Here is a 20,012-nt window from a genome sequence, read left to right as displayed (position 1 = left end):
CCAAAAATGTGTAATTTGGGGGGTATTTGTACTATGTTGGCATTTTCAGGCCTCGTGAAATGAGATTGGCCGTCAGTACATTGATCGATTGTCAGATATATATATCATGGTTTGTGGAATCTTTAACTTTCCTACAGACTCAATAATATCTCCTAGTTTGTGGTATTTTCACTAAAGAAATGCAGCAGAATACATTTTGACCTATATATATGAAGAGATTTTATTTATTTGCAAAATTTTATAACAGAAACGAAAAAGGAGTTTTTTGTTTTTTGTTTTTTTTTCCAAAATTTTTCAGGTTTTGTTTGTTATTTAGCAAAAAATAAAAACCTCAGTGGTGATTAAATACCACCAAAAGAAAGCTCTATTTGTGTGAAAAAAAGAAACATTTTTTATGGGTACAGTGTTGCATGACCGTGCAATTGTCATTAAAAGTGCGATAACACCGAAAGCTGGAAATTGGCCTGGGCAGGAAGGGGGTAAAAGTGTCTGGTATTGAAGTGGTTAAAAAATATGTCCCCTGATATAGGGCCATCATCAAACATGAAGCCCGCCGACCCTGAAAATAGAAAAAACCCTCTGGTCGTGAGGAATACTTCTGACATCTGTCAGCTCCGCTATCTGACTACTCTTGAATAACTAAGGGGCAAGGCCATCTGGTGACTTCTCCAGGAGATCCGCCCCCTTTTGACGTCACCGAACCAGCATGCCCCGTGTTGTTTTGTAGGTTAATTTAGGTCTCTCTACCTTAGCCATCGAGTGCCTGGAGATCTTAGCCACGTGCTTGTTTGCTGCAACAGCCCTGTATGGAATCATGTGGGTTTGAGGCACTTCATGGCAGATGCATGTGGATGAATGACTGATTGTTTTCTGTGTCCTCTAGGCTGACAGCTTCTCCACCTGCAACTCTTGTGACAGGTGGTCTGTCCTAGAAGGTACCCATTTTGTTTCCACAGGATGGTTGTTTAGATAAACCCCCTATTGGAAGGTTGAAAGGCATTCAGCTACCCCATTTGTCTCCTTGTCCCCCTGATTTGTAGAAGTTTGGGGCTGGTCGGTCATACTCAGAAAACTTCCTCTCCTTGTGTGGCTCTACAGCTTTATTAGTGCTGAAGGGCACCTGGCCTGGGTGTTTTTTGCACTGGTTGTGTACCCACTAAGTGCCCTTTCTTTAGCTGCTGTGACCTTGTGTGCCCTAGCGACTGCCGCTGCAGGTCCAGCAGCTCTTTTGTTTGAGGGATGGAGCCAGCCAATGACATTACTGCTTTTCGCCCTGCTTAGATTGCAGGGAGGAGTGTGGTTTTGGCTGTGCGTGGACAGGTTTTTACGTAGCATCCCTACCTTGGGTGCCTTTCATAGAGCAGAAGGGTTTGGGTTAGGTTGAGACAGTGCTTGGGACATAGCTCCTAGCAATATCCTTGCAGTGTGTTGCATCCTGCCTGGTGTCAGTCATTCCATCTATGGCAGCTACTTCTTTCTTTGGTGTCTTTCGCTTTTGGGGTTTTGCCTCTGCTACATGGGCGTGCTGCATGTACTTTTCTCCTTTTGAGGTTCTAGGGGCTGTTTGTTGTTGCAGTGCCCTATACGTGTCAATGCTACGGACCCTCACCATTGTGGCTTGTTGGTCCATATATCGCCCTATGGATTTGTAGGCTCCTTTTCCCCCACTAGATGCCCTATTGGGACTGTGGGGTATTTTGAGCAATCTGTTCCCATGGACACCCTCGCTGCGGTTTCGGAAGGATATGTGTTGCATGGGGAGCAAAGGCTTGCACCTAAGGCAGTTAGAAAATGCCCTTTCCTCGTTTTCATGCAGAGGATGGGTCTGCTACGTGGCCCGTGTGGTCTGTAGAATGTTGGCTCCCATTTCTTCTGGTAGTTAGGAAAGCTCTTCTTCACAGAACTTTCTGCAGAAGTTGTTCACGTCTGCCTTGATTATGTCTGTGCATGAAATACCTAAAATAAGGAACTGATTATGAAATAAATATGATTTTAAATCTTGACCATAGATGCACTTTAATATATCTTTTTTCCAAAAATAATGGTTAATGTGGAAGAAAGGCCTAACTATAAGGCTCCATGCACACTGGGTGTTTTAATAACGCTGGTAGCGTTAGGTGTGTAAAGTCACGTTAAAAATGCAAGATTTTCTAGCAGTTTTGTATTAGTGTTAAGCGCGTTTTCCACGTATGTGGTTTTTTTTTTTTTCTAGCAGTTTTTACACACAAAAATAAATAATTTTGCTTAAAAAAATCACATTTTTACAGCTAAAAAAACTCTCTAGAAACCCACTAGTTCTTGGAATTTAAAGCGACATTAAACCTTTGTTGTTTGTTACTTTAGTGTAAAGAAAAAAAAAATTGTTATGCTTACCTGCTCTGTGCAGTAGTGTTGCACAGAACAGCCTGGACCCTGTAAGCTCCAAGGAGCAGGGCCCTCCTATCCCTCTTGTATTGAACTGTATTGTTGCTGTATTGTCTTCTGTTATATTGTAAAGCGCTGAGCAAACTGTTGGCGCTATATAAATCTTGTATAATAATAATCCTCTTCTAGGGTGCCCTGTCGGTGCTCCAGGCTCCTCCTCTTCGGCGGGTGCCCCTGTGGAAAGCCATTTTCCATGAGGACACCCATGCATACTCACTCCTGAGCTGCCTTGTCTGTGTCCGTTGACACAGAGTGGGTGGCTCGGCCCCAACCCCCCACTGTCTCAGCACAGCATTTGATTGACGGCAGTGGAAGCCAATGGCTCCTGCAGCTATCTGTTCAGGGAGAAAGGCGATTAGCTCCGAATGCTGCTGTTCTTGCACACATCGCTGGATCGGATTAGGTGAGTTTAAGGGGGGCCTTGGGGGGCATCCTGCAGCACAAAAGCTGTTTCACCATAATGCATAAAATTAATTAAGGTGAAGAACCTTAAGGCTTTTAAATCACTTTGAGACTAACCTCCGTTTCGTCACATAAAAATCACTCTTGTATTCCCTTTAGATTTTAGAGTTGCTCTAATTGCTTAAAAGTAGCAATAGGGAAAACCACGTTAAAGAATTGGCTTTTTCCTAAGTTTCCATTTCTTTCAACAATGTATCCTGATAGGACTGCAAATGTAAAAAGTTTGGTACAAAACTGAGAGATATTTTGGGGAGAGAAAAAAAATATTGTGTATGCAAGACATTTAATGCTGCTAGTCTATAAATAGTTAAAATGTTGTTAAATTTGAGAACTTGTCTATTCATTATAATTATAGTTGTTGGAGTGAATTTGCTGCTGTTATCATACCAAAAAACATTTACAAACCAAGTGGGCTTTCATGCGTGTTGCAGAGGAGAGGCTTCTGTTTAGCCACTGCCATAATGCCCAGATCAATGAAGGACTTTTGTCCCATCTCTAGACAGGATCTCTGGAAATCAGTGACCCTAGGTTCACACCTAAGCGTTTTCTGCAGCGGTTTGCTGAAATGCACTACAGTCCATTCAATATGATTTCCTATGGGACAGGTTTACATTTCCGCATTTTCACCTGATGCGTTTTTTGGAAAGGGAGAGGGACTTTTTTTAATGCAAAAAGTTGTGAGTTTGGTTCTGTAGACTTCAATGGAACCGCTGCAGAAAAGCATGTAGTTAATTTTTTGCTGCTTTGTTTGTGTTTTATGCATTTTAAATCTGCCTAGCAACAAGAAAAAAATAACGCAAAACACGGCAAAAATGCACATGCAAAACGCAGTGCAGAAACAGATCAAAAGCAAACTGCATAGGTGTGAACCTAGCCTTAGAGTGGCCACGGGTTCTTGGTCACATCCCTTCTCCCCTGATTGCTCAGTTTAGCTGGGCGACTAGCTCTCGAAAGAGTCTGGATTGTGCCAAACTTGTTCCATTTGAGAATTATGGAGGCCACTGTGCTCTTGGCAACCTTCAGTGCAGTATTTTGTATATTTAGTTGACAGTACTTTTCTTAGTCTTACAGTTACAAGAGATATATTTGTTATACCCTCTGGATGCCATAATTCACTCAAATGTTTATTTTTTTTTTCTTTTTTAGTGGACTGGGAATGCAGCATCAGAAACTGTTTATTTAGCTGTACTGCATGGTGAACTGTGATACACCGGTAGTGGAGTGTTACAGAGGTAAGTTATAATTAATTTATAGAGTGTTTTTGCAATAATGCAATACCCTAGTTTCAGTAAACCTTTCATGCTGTAAGACCTGTGGAGTTCTGGTATAGCAAGGACCAACTGCCTGCAAAATTCAGCATCTCACAAACTCTGATACTTATACCAAATTCTGATACATATGCCACGTGCAGAACATCCAACCTCTACATATTTATCATTGTGAAACCCTTTCCATGGTAATAAATATTACAACCCCTAACTTACCTGATATTCTAGAGGTTGTTGTTTTGTTTTGTTTTTTTCTTTTTCTCTCCACAGTTCTATATAAAATCATTGCCCAGGGAACAATAAGTACAAGTGTGTTACCTAAACCTTAAAGCTGTTCTCCAATCTCCTGGACAAACAGCCACTCACCTGTCTAGAGATCCAGCGCCATCCTCACCCAAGCCACTTTCTTCATCAGGCTTTGTTCTCCAGCACTGGCATCTTAACTGTAGGTAGCTGAGCGTTCGTGGGAATGGGTACCTGTCAAAACTAGGTACCCACTCATTCCTCCCAATCGGCCCGCCCACTGACGCACACAAAAATATATGCCAATTATAACAGAGTCCTGGCGGGGGAGGAGGAACAGCGGAACTTGCTCTTTTGGGTGAAGTTCTGCTTTAAATATTACCCCGATTGGGGTGGTGGTGACTTAAGTGAGTCTTTTGCTGTCATGAAGAAGCAAAGCCAACATTTTCCCCACACTATTTTGTGGTGTTATCTCCATTTCTGGGTATTGTGTATAATGCAGTAAGCTGCTTCTTTATTTAAAAAAAAAGTTTTCTGTGACTTTCCAGCTTTTTGACAGTCTGTACATTTTTTGCAAACTTTTTTTTATTTCTTCACGTTTTGTTTCTTAAAATAGGTTTTGCTTTATGTGAAAACTACTCTCAACTTTTATTACCTAGTTAGAGTGAAAGAATAGTAGCTCACATTTGTGTTACCTGATGTGATGGTTCTTGGGTTGCTTGTTCTGATGCGTTTTATGTCTGTCTTCAATTGTGTTGTCCTCTGCTCCTACAATCTATCCCATCTTGAGTCTTCCTAAGCTTTGTTGGGTCTGTCAGGTTCCTCTACCCTCTCAGCTGAGGTTTTTTTTTATTGCAGAGGCCACAAATGCGCTTCCATGCCTTCTGCAGATTCTTTATCTGACCTGACCCAGGTCTTTAGTGACCTCTGAGTCATTATTTTATTTTGTTTCACTCCAGTCTTTATTTGGCAAGCTTGCCTCTTTGGAGTCGCAGTCCTCTGCCACTACTCGAAAATTAATCGGAGACTGTTTAGACTTCTGTTGGTGACGTGTTTACTACTCAAATCTTCCTGTTGCTTTTACCAGAACTATTCCCAGTCTTAGATCTTTTCGAGCCCCTAAACCTGCAAAGGCCATCCTGGTATGCCCACTCTTCTAAGACTTCCTCTATAGAGTTTGGAAACTCCTTGACAAAATGTTTCTTTGCCCTACGTGCTTATTATCCTTTGTCTGCACCCACTGTGAGTTTGGCAGAGTCTTGCCATAAAAAAGCGGCCACCATACCAGTGAATGCACTCTTCTAAAAAGGACCATATTGATAAATTGTTGGAAGCCCTCTCTAGAGCTTTGTTCTTGCTGACTGGCCTTGCTCTGCCCCCTACCTTGACTCTTGACCTTACTTTTGTCAAACTTTGGGTAACTGGTCAGAGTCCCTTTTTAAAAAAGATCTTGTCACTGTTGCTGCTGACTCCTTTGTTATGGAATGGTTCGAAAAAATGCTTTTGGCTTAAAGAGTAACTCCAATTTTATAGGGGAAAAAATAGAAAATAAAACCATAATATAGCATATTTAAATGCAACATGAGCCTTATTAGAATTGAATGTTATTAAAAATGACCTTTCACTTTTTTAATCTGCAGCAGTGTTATTTTCTGTAAAGATCAATGCAATATGGCAACTTGGAGGCATTCTGTACACAGATGGTGTACAGAATTTTCCCTGATAATTCTTGCTTGTGTGATTTGGCTTACTGTTGTTTTTCTCAAAAGTCTGCACTAAAGATACAAGCCAAATTTTTAGACTCTGCAACAAAAATGGAATATTTGGTGAGATGCTTCCAAAGTGTTAATCACTTCTAAAGGGATGCAAATACTGCAGCTTTCCTCATTAAAACACTGCACTGCAAGTACTGTACATCAGCTGATTTAATTTGAATGGGAGTGACTTTTTCATTATTTTATTTTTCTCTCAAAAGTGGAGTTACTAGTTCAGCTGTGCAGTTGTGAAGGTCTGCCAAATGTTTCCTATCTCGCCATTCCCAAGATGGGCATTTGCCCCATCTTGGATCTAAAAACCACTGAAATTCTTAATTCGAGCTCACAGATTCCTTGTGAAATCCACCAGGTTTGTCATCGCTTCCCTTGAACAAGGAGACTTTATAATTTATGCAGACATCAAGGATACATGCCTACATTTCCCTAACTTTCCATCAAATCAGCTGTGCTGCAGTGTGCAGAGATGCTTCCTGAGATTGCAATGTGTTTACCCAGGGGAGTGGTCCCTACACCCAGAGTTGTTCCAGGACCTGTGCTGTAGATGGAGGGAATGCTGGATATGGACCTTCTGGGTGACAGTTTCAAAACAACTGGACAGGTTTGTCTCCGGGTATGGAGATCCTCCAAGTTTAGTGGTAGATGCTCTGGGATCAGTAAATAGTTATCTATGACTTCTTTTTTTTTTTTTTGTCTGCTTCTCAGTATTGAGATGGGCATTCCACTGATTTGCAGTGTTCTCGACTGGCCCAGGTGGATTTGGTATGCTGACTTGATAAGTCTTCTGTTGGATGCTCTTTGGGCTCTACTGGAATTTCAGGATCTTCTTTCTCAGAAACCAGTTTACCATCCTGCTTCATGGTTGCTGGCTTGATGTGATTTCTACTATGTTGAAAGCTAGGAAGTCTACTTCCCACAAGATGTATTATCGGATATGAAAGAAATGCTTGGTTTAGTGTGTTTTCAGACTTCCACCCTGGGAGTTCTTTGTGATGACTCTTCCTCTCCTTTCAGCTGGGTCTGGACCAGATTTTGGTTCTCAGGACCATCCAGAGTTAGTTTTTTGCCTTTTCTTTTTTTTAGTGATGGGTAACCTCACTTCTTGATCGAGAACTTTTGTCTAGGAACTTTACTGTGTAGCTTCCTTTGTTCATACCTCTGTGATTCAATGTGATCTGAATCTCATTCTCTTGGTGCTTCAGAAACTGTCATTTTGAGCTCATTGTAGACATTCCTCTGTCTACTTGCAAGCACAGAGTGGTATTGCTGGTAGCCATCACCACTGCAGGGCAAATGTCTGAACTGGCAGCCTTATCCTGAAGGGAACTTTTTTTGGTTTTGCATAGGAACAAGGTGGTGTTGAGACATGGTAGTGTCTGCCTTTCACCTCGCAGGGCTTGTGCCCTTATTCCTCTGTTCAGCTTCAGTTCACCAAAAGGAAATTTCCCTCTATTGTCTAGATGTAGTTTTTGGCCTACCTCTGAGCCACTGCATCTTTCAGAAAGAATTGCTCTATTTTTGGCATCTTGCACCATCTCTAACAGGCTTTCATCCAAGCGTTTTGTCTCCAAGGAGGGGGTTTCCACACTTTTCTTTCAAGGCACATGCTAATAGATTTCTGAGTACTTCTTGGCATCAAGCAGCAGTTTCCCTGATTTGCAAGGCTGGCATTTTTTTCTCTTAAGTTGTCACCTTCTCTAGGTTCTGCCAGGTGGATGTTGCAGCCTCATCTGATGCCACCTTTGGGCATGAGGTCTTTCAGGCAGCTTTTGGGGCTGCAGTCCATCTGTTTCTTTTTTTTCTTTTTTTTTTTTTTTGTATGTGTGCTGCCCACAACTTAGATTGACTACTTTTGGCTGTCCCAAATGTGATGGACTTTGTGTCCCTCAAGTGAAGCGATTCTACCCATTGACACCCACCATGATTCTGGGCCACGGTATGTTCTGTGCCTGATCACTTCTCTAAGCACCATAACATACTGCTCCCTGTCATATATCCCAGATTCTGATGTTCCGCCCTGGGGCTTGGGAACAGCATGGTGGGTACCGTTAGGTAGGGCAAATGGAGATCAGCAAATCTGTTCGCTGATCCTCCCTTTGATGAGTCAAACTGAAAGCGACGTGTTATATCACTTCCTGGTTCAGAGCTGTCATTCCCTAGCTGCTGTGGCTGGAGTAGTGGCTAATAGATGACAGGAGAGACATCAGAGGTCTAATTGACCCCTGATATCTTATTAAAAATAACCTTTACCGTATTACAAACACATAGGAGACCATCCGTTATGTGAAAAATTAACTCAAAGTAAACAAAATAAGTTTAAAACTCCCATGTGCATGCACGTACATACATAAATGCAAGTGCTGGGAGCAGTTGTGCATGAAAATGACCATTTCAATACGTTACATTTTCATATGCATGCTGAAGTGAGAATAATAATTTTAGGGCCATAATTCATGATTAACTCCAAACTGATGACTTTGTAAAGACTTTTAAAGTGTTGCCTAATATCAATTTACCAGCTCTCAGCTGATCCCTGCTGAAATGGCTGAGATTCAATCCATCTATGGCCAGCTTTAGAGTTTTAGAACCCGTTAACATTATTATTATTTTTTTTTTTTTGCTTTTTGTGTCCCACTTTTGGGTGATACGCTCTATTTTTCCTTCTGATCATTGTCACTGGGATCGAAAGTGAGTAAAGATTTAAAAGTTTTGGTTGTCATCAGAACAGAAATAGAGGTGAAATCTTCAATGGGGACACTTGTTCCAGTGACAGCTAGAAGGACATTTCCCTTTATTGTATTTCTTCGTATTTCCTGTAGTGTTCACAGCACAAAATGTGAAGGGAGATTTCCCCAATGAGACAAATGTCAAAATAACCTAACAGGGTTCATAACCATTTCTGATGTGGCATTCATCGCGGCCCCAATGCAGAAGCTTATCTTAACTTTTTTCCAGAGAAATTAATTCATGGGAGACAATATTAGGCCTCATGCACACGGGGCATCTGTAAAAGCCCCTCTGAATGCCAAAACTGCTAGCGAGAAAATGCTACTTAAAAAACATTATAAAAGCCATGTATTTCACAAGTGTTTATACGTGTATAGCTTTTGAGAGTAAATTCATTCTACTGGCCAAAATATTTATTTTGGCCATTGGAATTAATGTGCATACACTTTGTCTAGTGTTTTTATTGTGCATTCACACACATTTTGGACGATTTATGAGTGTGCTTTTGGTGTGTTTTTTTTTTTTTTTACCCTATTATGCCTGTAAATGCCTATGTATTCATGGACACACAGACTTGGATAGAATTGCTTTTCAGGCTGAAAATAAAAAAAACACTCAATGCTTGTATAAGCGACTTTTTAGGATTCTTGCGCATGAGGCTGTATTCTTGTGACAGGATTGTTTAAAAAAAAAAAAAAAAAGAAAATAAACGAATATGCTAAGCTTGCCAAGTTATTTTTTGTAGTTTTTCTTATTTCAATTTTGTAAAGGTATGCATTATTTTTATTATTTTTTCTGAGCTCTATATAGTGTGTGTATATGTGTGTGTATATATGTATGTATATATATATATATATATATATATATATATATATATATATATATATATATACGCTGGGAGTTCAGCTATCGCTATGCTTAAGCGTTCTCACACTGAACCTTCATGACCGTGATCCTGCAGAGTTGTTTGCAGCCATTCTACCTGTCCCTTCACTCATCTTGACCAATCACAAAAAGCTTTGCATTATACGATATATCAAGTGGCAGTGTACATCTTGTTGGATTTAACCCCATTATAAAACAGCATATTTTTAAAAGTGCTTCAATTCCTGGCGTCTTGCTTTTAAGACATACCCATCTTTTTGCTGAACTTAATGAGGTATATAATTTACATTCTAAATAGAATGTCAACATCTAAATGCATAGGTGTGATAGAAATTTATCCAGAGGTAGGTGGAGGCTCTTCTACCTTTCCTGTTCTGAAACCTGCAATTTTCTTGCTTGTATTAACTTGAAAAAATGGTGTGTCTCAAAGTTGGCAGTGTGTTGCACAAAGCTGCATACTTTTTTTTTTTTTTTTCATTTTTTTAAACTAGGCTAGTCATACATGTGCCATTAGATTCCTGCAATGCACATATTTCATGATACAGAATTCCCCAAATCCAGTTCTAGCCATACATCCACACTGCTACCTGAGGTGTTTAGATAAGCCTCAGCACCTGTAGTTGTGTAAATACAAAAAAATAACCACGTCTGAGAGGATGCAGCTCCTCTTTAGTTGACAGTTTTTTACCTGACTCAATTGATTTCTTAATTGGATTTTTATTCAGCAGAAACCTACTGCAAAATTAGCTGTGTATGGCTAGCATAAGGCGAACATGTACTGACTTTGGGGTACCCCGTGTCTTGATTAGGAGTTCAGTTCCGCCATGGGCAGAGTGGCTGACTGGTTCTTAAGAGTAGTAGCTGGGTGGATGGTGATGAAAGCCACAGAACGGACACGGGACTCGATTGGCTGCTCCTTTAGTGATGGTGAGAGCCCTCTAAAGGACCTCTATGATATTCCACCTGGCATTCACCAGAGCTTCTAGTGGTGGAGATGTTGCACTGCAGGTGATATTACTATGAGCGGGTGAGTTTCTTTTACAGCATTGGGGCTCTGTATATACAAGACAGTGGGGTACACTAAAAAATAGGCAGGAAACACAAGAACATACTAAAGGACCAACAAGGTACACAGTCTGGTAGTGCACAGGTGCAGATAAGATGGCTGACTGGAACTCACAGGGGAAGCAGACAAGTAAATACCAGACTGAAAGAGAGGCACAGAGGTGAAGGGGCAAGTAGGATTGCAAGGAGTGACAACAGTAGTATACAGAGGGACACAAGACTAGGAAACACTGGGAGTAAGGAACATTGGGAATCGCAGGAGGCACAGGGAAACATTCAATGACAACACTCATGTCCAGCTGATAGCATGTGAACGCATTGCTTGAACACTGAGCAACCTGCCCGCTAGCCATGTAGGACAGCACCCCTCTCTGTGATTGGCCGTGGGCAAGACCTGGTGCTGGAGCATGTGTGACACCCAGCCTATAGCATTTTCATAGAGTTGAGTAGGTAAACCTTTAGTAAGACTGCAGATGTCTGATAATCCCAGTAATGTATGCATATAGCCCTGTCATATCACATGTGAGAAATTTGCGATTGTGATGATGGCATGTAGGAAGGAGGAAGTTGTTTCCGCGTAGCTGTTTTTTGTGTGTGTGAAGGTGCAAAGGCAGGTTTGTTATTCTCAGACTCCATTTGGAATTTCAAATTGCACTGCAGTGCTGGCAAAAAGCAAGCATATTTGTGTGCCATTCATTTTTAATGGCACCTAAAATGCTATGTAGTTTTGCTGCGATGGTCACATGATTCATCATGGCCAGCCACATCACGTGAAGCTTGTTACCGAAAAGAAGCTCCTGCTCACGGTTTGATGTGATTGCCGCGCAACAACCTCAGGAAAACTGCACTGCGTTTTAGGCACCATTAAAAATGAATGGTATACAAACATGCATGCTGCATTTTTCCACCTTTGTAATGTGATTTGGAATCACGGCAATTCCGCCTGCAATCCCAAGTCTCTAGATGTGAATGGATCCTGAAGATACTGTTGGGCAGAAGGAGACCCGAAGACGCATATGGCCCTTTTGAATGTTACTTGTGCATGGAGAGCTATGGAGCCTGTCTTCTTACTAACATGTTAGGGGCCTGGTTGCCTTTGACTCCTCTGCTTCTCAGTCACAGACCTGGAACAAGCATACAACCAGTGAAGTAAGATTAAGGTCAGAAGTTCACCATTGTATAGTTGTTTCAGTTAAGTGCCTGAGAAAATTTGAATGAAACAGTATGATAGTTAGACAACTGGTATTTTCAGCAGTAGAGGAAAGCAATGGTAGCTTACTTTTTTTTTATTTTTTTTATTCTATATGTACAAGTTTCCTTTAAACTTCATTAGTAGCTGCAGGTGCATGATCATTTAAAATTATGTGTATTTACCACTTCTGGGTCACTGGCTTATCTGTCCCACTGTCCACACACACTGGTGTTTGGTCCAGTTCCTCAACCCACTGGATTTGAGCTTTTCTGCAAGCTTGAGTTCCTTGAGTATAGACCTTTTTAGATCTGCATTTGCATGGACTAGATGTCCTTAGCTCTGTGGTTTTAGCTGTGATGGTTTGCTAAAAGCCTGATGCCGTTTCTTCTCATTTTTTCTCTCTACTTCTGGGTAGGTATCTGTGGCCTAAGTGCTGGGTGCTGAACGTGCTTGCAAGAAGTGTTTACTCTGCATGGGCTTTGAGGGACGACATCTCTGTTTAATGTCAGATGTTATTAAGAAAGGTGCTACTTCCAAAGTGGAAAACGCCTAAGGAGCAGACTTGCAGATCCTCTCCATCAATGTTGCTTTACGATGTCCTCAACTTTGAAGTAAACACCCTCCAGGCTTGGTTCCCCAACAATCCGCAACCCGGCATTAAACGTCTTCTGGACCCACCAACAAACCCAACTCTTTTCAGAGTGGGGGCTCATTTGCTTGGCTTTTGCAGATACTTGAAAGTCTTGCATCCCAATGTCTTTCGGGGTGCAAGCTTTCCAACCTCCCAAAGTTTTTCTTAAGATCTGGAACTCCCAACCCCCCAGCCTCTCGAGTCCTTTAAAGTGTGCAGCGCATAAGTCTATGGCCTCAAGGATGCCAGACAAAAGTTAAGTTGGTTTTGAAACTGCTGAAGGTCGGCAGCTGGAATCGCCACTGGTAAGGTGCAAAAAAAATAAATTCTAGGTAACATGACCATTTTTAGAGCTGCAATTCTATTTATCCACGATAAATGACCCAGAGATGACCACGCCTCCATTTCCTGCAACAGTTTGGGGAGCAGAATTGAATAATCGGCTTTGTACAGAGATGCTGTAGAGGTCAGTTTGATCAGTTTGATCCCTACGTAAGGGAGGGAATGTGTTTGACAAGATAAGTTAAACAGTTTCGAGCAGTTTCGAGCTGGCAAGGACATCCTCATCCAGGTTTATATTAAGAGCCTCTATTTTTGCCCAATTGACCAGCAAGCCTGAGATGCCCCTAAAGCAAACTAACAGGTCCATAAGTGACTGTAGGGAATTAGGAGAGGTAAGAAAGAGAAGCCGATCATCGGCATAAAGCGTGCATTTATGTTGTTTTCCCCCGCTCCACACCAAGAACAATTTGGGTGGGATCGAATAGCGACAGCTAAGGTTTCCATGGCAATGATGAAAAGAAGCAGAGAGTGGGGGCAACCCTGTCGCCTACTCAAGGCTATGGGAAGGGATGTTAATATATAACCCTTCACTCACAACTGGACCGAGAGGTTGCTGTACAGAGTCTCTAAAAGGACAGGAACTTAGGTCCAAACTGCCTCTTTGACACTTTATTATGGTCGTATTTATTTAGAATTTTTTGTCTAATGCTTTCCTGATATCTAGGGAAAGCAGCAATCGTTTTTGTGGTTGTCCCTGCCCTATGAGAAACAAAGGGTCGAAGTGAGATTTATAGCTCAATGAATCTGGCCTGATGAATATTTTAAAACGGCGCACTGGACCCCCCCTTCTTTTTTTTTTTTTTTTTTTTTTTTTTTTTTAACACAAACAGAATATAGTACTGATGATCCTTCCCTTAGCAGCTGGATTCAATCTGTTCTCCTCACAGAAAGAGATGGTAATGATAGAAGTGACCAGCGCTGTCGAAATGATCAGTTCAATATAGTTTCTGTATAACTGAAGATCAGACGTCCTGTATCCATCAACTTCTTCCTGTGAATCCAATCTTCCGATGCACTGATCTCTAAAATAAGAAACCGTGTAGTATGCTCAATACACTTTTCCCCTTATCCTGTCCAATGTGCTCACATTTATAATAAATAACCATATGTGTATATGTTCACTAGTGTTCTAATTTATCTACTCTTGCCCTTCATATACTTGGTGTATTCTCAGATTTACTTCAGTTTCATGTCTCCATGTGTCTGGTACTTCAGTGATTGTCTCGCGTGAAGATCTACACGGTTTAACCCAAAATACAAAATAACAATATAGTGTTAAACTGTTTTGTAAAAATCTCTCCCAGATAGAATACCACACTCTTTATAATATATTAACTGTATTTTTCCCACTAGTACCTGTAGAAGGATTTACCAAGTGTATCACTTCACCAAAGTTACTCCAAGCTCCTTATCGAACTTCCAATAAACTGAGCTTTTAACAAACTATTCCACCTTCTTCCTGCTCTTTACTGGTGTGACTTGTGTGAATGATTCCTAAAAGATAAAAACCTATAGTGTGATTATTACTTATAAACAACACTTGAAAATTAAACTTAAAGTGGAACTGCACTGCATCTGAGCACCACAAACAAAAATGCTATTTATATCTTATATCAAAGCAAAGTTTCCCATCCATCCATGTCTCCATGCTTTATTTTGCTGAGAAATAATTTTGAAAAACACCCCCATAGCATTTCTGGCAGTGGCCATCTTGAGTAAGGGCAGATGATTAATTTACTTCCTGGAATCCATCTTCCATTAGCTCAGGCATTGGCTGAGCTGAGAACTCACCCTCCTCTCCCCTCCTGAAGACTACGAGGATGTATGACATAATATGCCTAGGCAGGAAACTAGGAGGTAACTGAAGAAATGTAAAAAAAGGTTTAAAACTAGTAAATATGATGTACTTTCCTATTTATTTACTAATGCTACCAGCGTAAGAATTAAAAACGGTCAATGTTGATTGAGAGACTGAAGTTCCACTTTAAAACCACTCACATTTCCATAGCTCCAATATATTGCATATCCCTTTAATTGATCCAGATCCACTGTATGGAAGTGTTTTAATAGTGTAATTCCATGCACCTTAACATATCGGTGCCTTTCAAATCGATTTCCACCAAACACCTTCACTTTCAACAGTCGCCTTTCTAATTCCAGCTTCTCTGCAGGGTTTCCATGCAAGACATATCATACAGAGGCCATAGTGCAGTAAATCCTCATAAAACCATATATTTATTAGAATCTATGCACTTACAAACATTCAGTGTGGAAAAACCACCTGAAACCACTTCCAAAGTAGTTGACGTGGCACTTCCAGTGTACGCGATTGTGTCAATTCCAGCGTCTTATGTCTCTTCCGACTGGTTTTGTCATTAAGACTTCTTAGGATGTGCATGTCAGACCTTTGTCCTATTTATACTTCACTTCCACCCATACTTGCCCCACATACCTCCATTTTTGCTTTAAGTGTTTATAAACCATATCACACTATATTGGGCTTTATCTTTTGTGGATCATTTGCCCAAGTCACGCTGGTATAGAACAGGAAGAAGGTGGAATGGTTTATTTAAAGCACAGTATATTGGAAGTTTGGTAAGGAGCTTGGAGTATCTCTTTGGCGAGGTGATACACTTGGTGGATCCTTCTATTCGAATGGCTTGCTATCTGAGAGAGATTTAGAGAGAACAGTATTGTACTATATTGGTATTTTGGGTAAAACCGTGTGGATCTTCATATGAGACCATCGTTAAAGTACCAGACACAAAGAGACACAGAGTTGAAGTGAATCTGAGAATAATTGATTGGATACACGCCAAGTATGTGAAGGGTAAGGGTAGATAAAGAAGAACTTTTTTTATTAACATTTACATTATTTATTATAAATGTGAGCACATTGGACAGGATTTGAGGCATGGCGTATTGAACACACTCGACTGTATTATATTTATTTTTTTGAAGATCATTGCATAGGAAGATTGGATTCACAGGAATAAGTTAATGGATACATGACGTCTGATCTTCGGTTATAGAGACAATGTTGAACAAATCTGGTCTGATACCCGCCTGTGCAGTACGAACCCTACTTGCTCAGTATGGATATAGGGGACAATGAAACCATTGAAGCGAGTGGCATAGCTTTTTTTCTACAACAGTTTTAAATCTGAATTGATCAGGTAAATCAGTCTGTAATTGGCCATGTTGAAGGGTTCTCTATTAGGTTTAGGTATGAGACTAATAAAAGTGCTTTTCGAGTCAACCTCCATCCCTTAGCGCATTCAAGTATGACAGTAAATGTGGAAGTAAAATGGAGACATATTTCTTGTAGTACAAAGTGGTGAAACCATCCGGCCAAAGGGCATTAGTAGGTTTAGAGAACTGGATGTATTGCAAACTTTCTGTGGCAGAAGTTTCCTTTTCCAAAAGCTTCCTATGGGGTGCCGATAGGGAAGGGAGAGGTAGACACGCCACTGCCGTTTCAAAATCCACTGAGGGGGTCAAACTAGAATCTGTGTACAGATTTTTGTAATAAGTATAAAATTCCTGGAGGCTAATCTTGGGGTTCTGAGTGTACCATCAGTCTTCTGCAATTGAGCGACCAGTGTCATAGACGGTCTGAGGGTCAGTTGCCAGGCTTCAACTTCCCTGGCCAGTCAGCCTGCTGGTAAAATTTAGCAGCAGTCCATCTAAGAGACTTCTCCGGTTTGTTCATAAGACAGAGGTTAAGTTCAGTATGAAGTGAGTTGATTTTATCTTGTAAGTCAAGGTGAGGATTAGCTTTGTGTTCTTTAACACTGTAAGATTTAATTTTTTTTTTTTTCACGAATCATGGCTTTAGAGTTTTTTGTACCTAGATGCCAGCTGGATGAAGATGTTCCTAACCAAGGCTTTGTGAGCTGCCCAGTTAATTTGAGGGAAGGTTTGAGCTGGATCATTTCCTGAAGAATAAAAAAAAAGCCCTTCAAATGTAGTTCATCATCAATGCAGGTGGAGGGCAGAAATCATCACAAAAACTGGAGAGTGGTCAGAACAAGCAAACTCAAATTTTTTTTTAGAAAGAAAGAGGAACATCTTGAGAGGGGGTAAAGATGTTAATCTTGGAATATGTGGAGTTTACCTGGGAATAGTAGGTAAAATCATGTTTAGTGGAGTTGAATTACCTCCACACATCTATAAAATCATATTGATGCAATAACTGCACGTATTTAGTATTCATTCTAGTTGTTCACAAAATCACATTTGGACTGTAGAAGGAGACAAGTCGCCTTGATGCCCTCTTTCACCCGCTACTAAAAGGTACCTCCCATTGGGATCCTTAAGCACGTTAAGTGATGAGAAGAACTTCTTTTTTTTTTTTTTTTAGGCAAACCTCCACTCCGCCCCGTTTCAGGTGAGTTGGCCATAAAGAATTGAGGGTATTGGCCATGAAGGAAGGATGGTCTATATGAGGACTGAAAATGAGTCGCCTGTAAAAGCACTACCTCAGCCCCCACAGAATGGTAGTAATGAAAATCCTTACAGCACTTGGCGGGGTAGTTCAAGCCCTGTGTATTATGTGTAAGAGCTGGAATCGTTTTATGGCTGTAGAAGTAGTCATGGTGGATGGATGCACAAGGAAAGCTTACTTTGGGGGAGTTGGCAATGATGAACAAAATGCAAGCTGTCCAGGGTGGCAGACAGGAACAGAAAGCAGGAAAAGGAAAAGGGCCTCTTCCCTAGGGTGAGGGAGACCCAAGTGTCTTTTAGTCCATAAAAAAATGTGAGGACCAGATGGGCACAGCAGGAAAAGTGTTCCCCAATAGAGCAGGTATTTGAATATGATTAGGGATGGGGACCCCAAGTAGAAAACACAGAAAAAAGAAAAAAACACTAAAAATAATAAAAAGGGTGGTGAAACAAGATACTACTATAAAAAAAATCTTTTTTTTTGGAGCTCTGGATTGGCGCTTGTGTTACGCCACAGAGGAGATGGAGGATGCTGGATGGTTCTTGTTCACCGAGCAAGGTGATCAGTGAGGTGATGACGGAGTAGGGGTGATCAAGCCTGCTGATGCAGTAAAGATTCTCCATCAGGGTAAGGAATGAGTCTTGCCCCGGTATGTGAGTAGCAATTCGGAAAGGGAACTGCCAGCAATATTTCATTCTCTTGGCCTGCAACGGCTGTAACAGAGACTTGAACGTGCATCTCTTTTGGACCATGGCTGGTGAGATGTCAGCAAAGATCTGGATATTGTAGCCCCTAATTTGGATGTTAGGATCTTCTCTGGCTTTTTTCATAATTTTTTTTGTCTTTGATCCCATAAAAAGGGGGTTTGATGATGGTGTATCTACTGTAGAGGAGCCATTGGGGAGAGGAGCTGTTAGAGCCCTATGAGCAGTGTCCAGTTCCAGCTTCCATCAGGTAAGCGAGTATGCATTAGCTCTAAAACTGCAGCCTAAATGTTAGCGTAAAAGTTCAGATGACCCTTATCTGAAAGTTGAATCTACAAGATTTTTTCTTGAGGTCATCTATTTTAGCCAGGGCCTCTTCCAGGCGTGCATGTAGTTGGCTGACTTGTTTTCTGCTTTATTCTGGCAACAGTAGCATCCAGTTAGTTTCTATATACTTAATGCCATCACACAAGTCACGCCTCAAGGTTTTCTGTGGTTTGTGGTGAGGCTTCTGCATTAAGTTTGTGGCCCTTCCATTTAGTCTGGCCTTTTGCTTCTTAGGTTTTCACTAAGGTGCCAGCTCCAGCGTTACGCTTTCAAACTATCCTGATAGTGGGCTACTAACGCTAACGTCCTTTTGAGAGCTTATTTGGTGAGGACTCTGGAGGACAGTGTGGATCCTAAACTTCCAGAAGTTGTCACTGGTTCCTGCCCAATACTTGCAATATCTGGGGCTGGTGATGGACATGGACCAAGGTGTTCTTCCCCAGAAAAAAAATTAACTCTCTAGTTCCAGTCCAGGAGCAGTCCAACTCTCCACTCGTAGTATTCGTACTAGTCCCACTCGAGGCAGTTCTCTTTGCTCAGTTTTCCCTTTTAAGAACCTGTAGATTTGCATTCTGTCATCATTGGATGAATTTGTTCAGTCTCTGGTCTATCCGATTCATTTGACGCCAGGTTTGACTGTGACTTTAGACACTGATGTACTGATATCTCATTTCCTGGGGTCCGAAAACACCAGAGTAGTACAAATATCCCCCCAAATAACTTCTTTTTGGAAAATAGACAGTTCAAGGTATGTAGTAAGACGAGTTTTTTGAAGTTGTATTTTTTTTTTTTGTCACCAGTCCAGTACAGCGTTATAATATAACTGGTGTGCTGGTGATCAGGAACACTGATTGGTGACAATATGTAAAAGCAGAAATTTTTTAATTTGTTTTATTTTTTTCAATTTTTTTTTTTTTAATACACTGTGACCAGAGCATTACAGTGTTACCGTTCTTTGCAGATGTGATCAGGATTTTTTTTTTTTACATATTATGGTTGCTTATACAAATATATTTCATTGATATAAGAAACCATTTTTTACTGAATTAAACTGATTTATTCAGTGTCTTTTGTTGTGATTAGCTGTGATTCGCCAAAGCTAATTACATGGTACAGATGCTGTGTTTTTGGCCCTCCATACCATTAGATCGCTGTGACAGCTAATGACACAATTGTACACAATGGATGGCATGATAGGAAGCTATTTGTTATTTACAATTGTCATGTGAACTGTTGTGATAGGTCACAGCGATCACCTGACACTGGCAGCATGCCAGTGTAGTGATCAGTCATCGGCTGTGTCTGGTGGACACAGCCGGTGACAGATTGCACCGTTTCGGAGTCTTCTGAGAGGACGTCATATGACGCCGCAATCTGTTATAGGCCAGATGGGAAGGTGTTAATATATAGAGTTGTGACTCTATTTACAATGTATCAGATGAAAAGCTCACATCAAACAAACAGCGCTGCTAGTACGGGCTCCAGCGTATGCAGTGGCGTCAGCACAGGCTCCACTCTGACGT

General features: G+C 41.0%; 1 protein-coding gene across 1 annotated transcript in view; it reads left to right on the top strand.

The window, feature by feature from the left end:
* The window catches only part of LOC149444889 (tyrosine-protein kinase Fer-like), a 148,340-nt gene that overhangs the window by 37,010 nt on the left and 91,318 nt on the right, over positions 1 to 20,012 (top strand). Inside the window, exon 3 of the mRNA XM_089654426.1 lies at positions 4,033 to 4,118. Coding sequence (XP_089510552.1) covers positions 4,079 to 4,118 — 40 coding nt within the window. The 5' untranslated portion in view covers positions 4,033 to 4,078. The remainder of the gene's footprint in view (positions 1 to 4,032; positions 4,119 to 20,012) is intronic.

Source organism: Staurois parvus, unplaced genomic scaffold, assembly GCF_062004578.1.
Source record: "Staurois parvus isolate SC_StPar_1 unplaced genomic scaffold, SC_StPar_1.0 ptg000768l, whole genome shotgun sequence".
Lineage (NCBI taxonomy): Eukaryota > Metazoa > Chordata > Amphibia > Anura > Ranidae > Staurois > Staurois parvus.
Note: the sequence above shows the minus strand (reverse complement) of the source record. Positions and strands in the feature narration are given on the sequence as shown.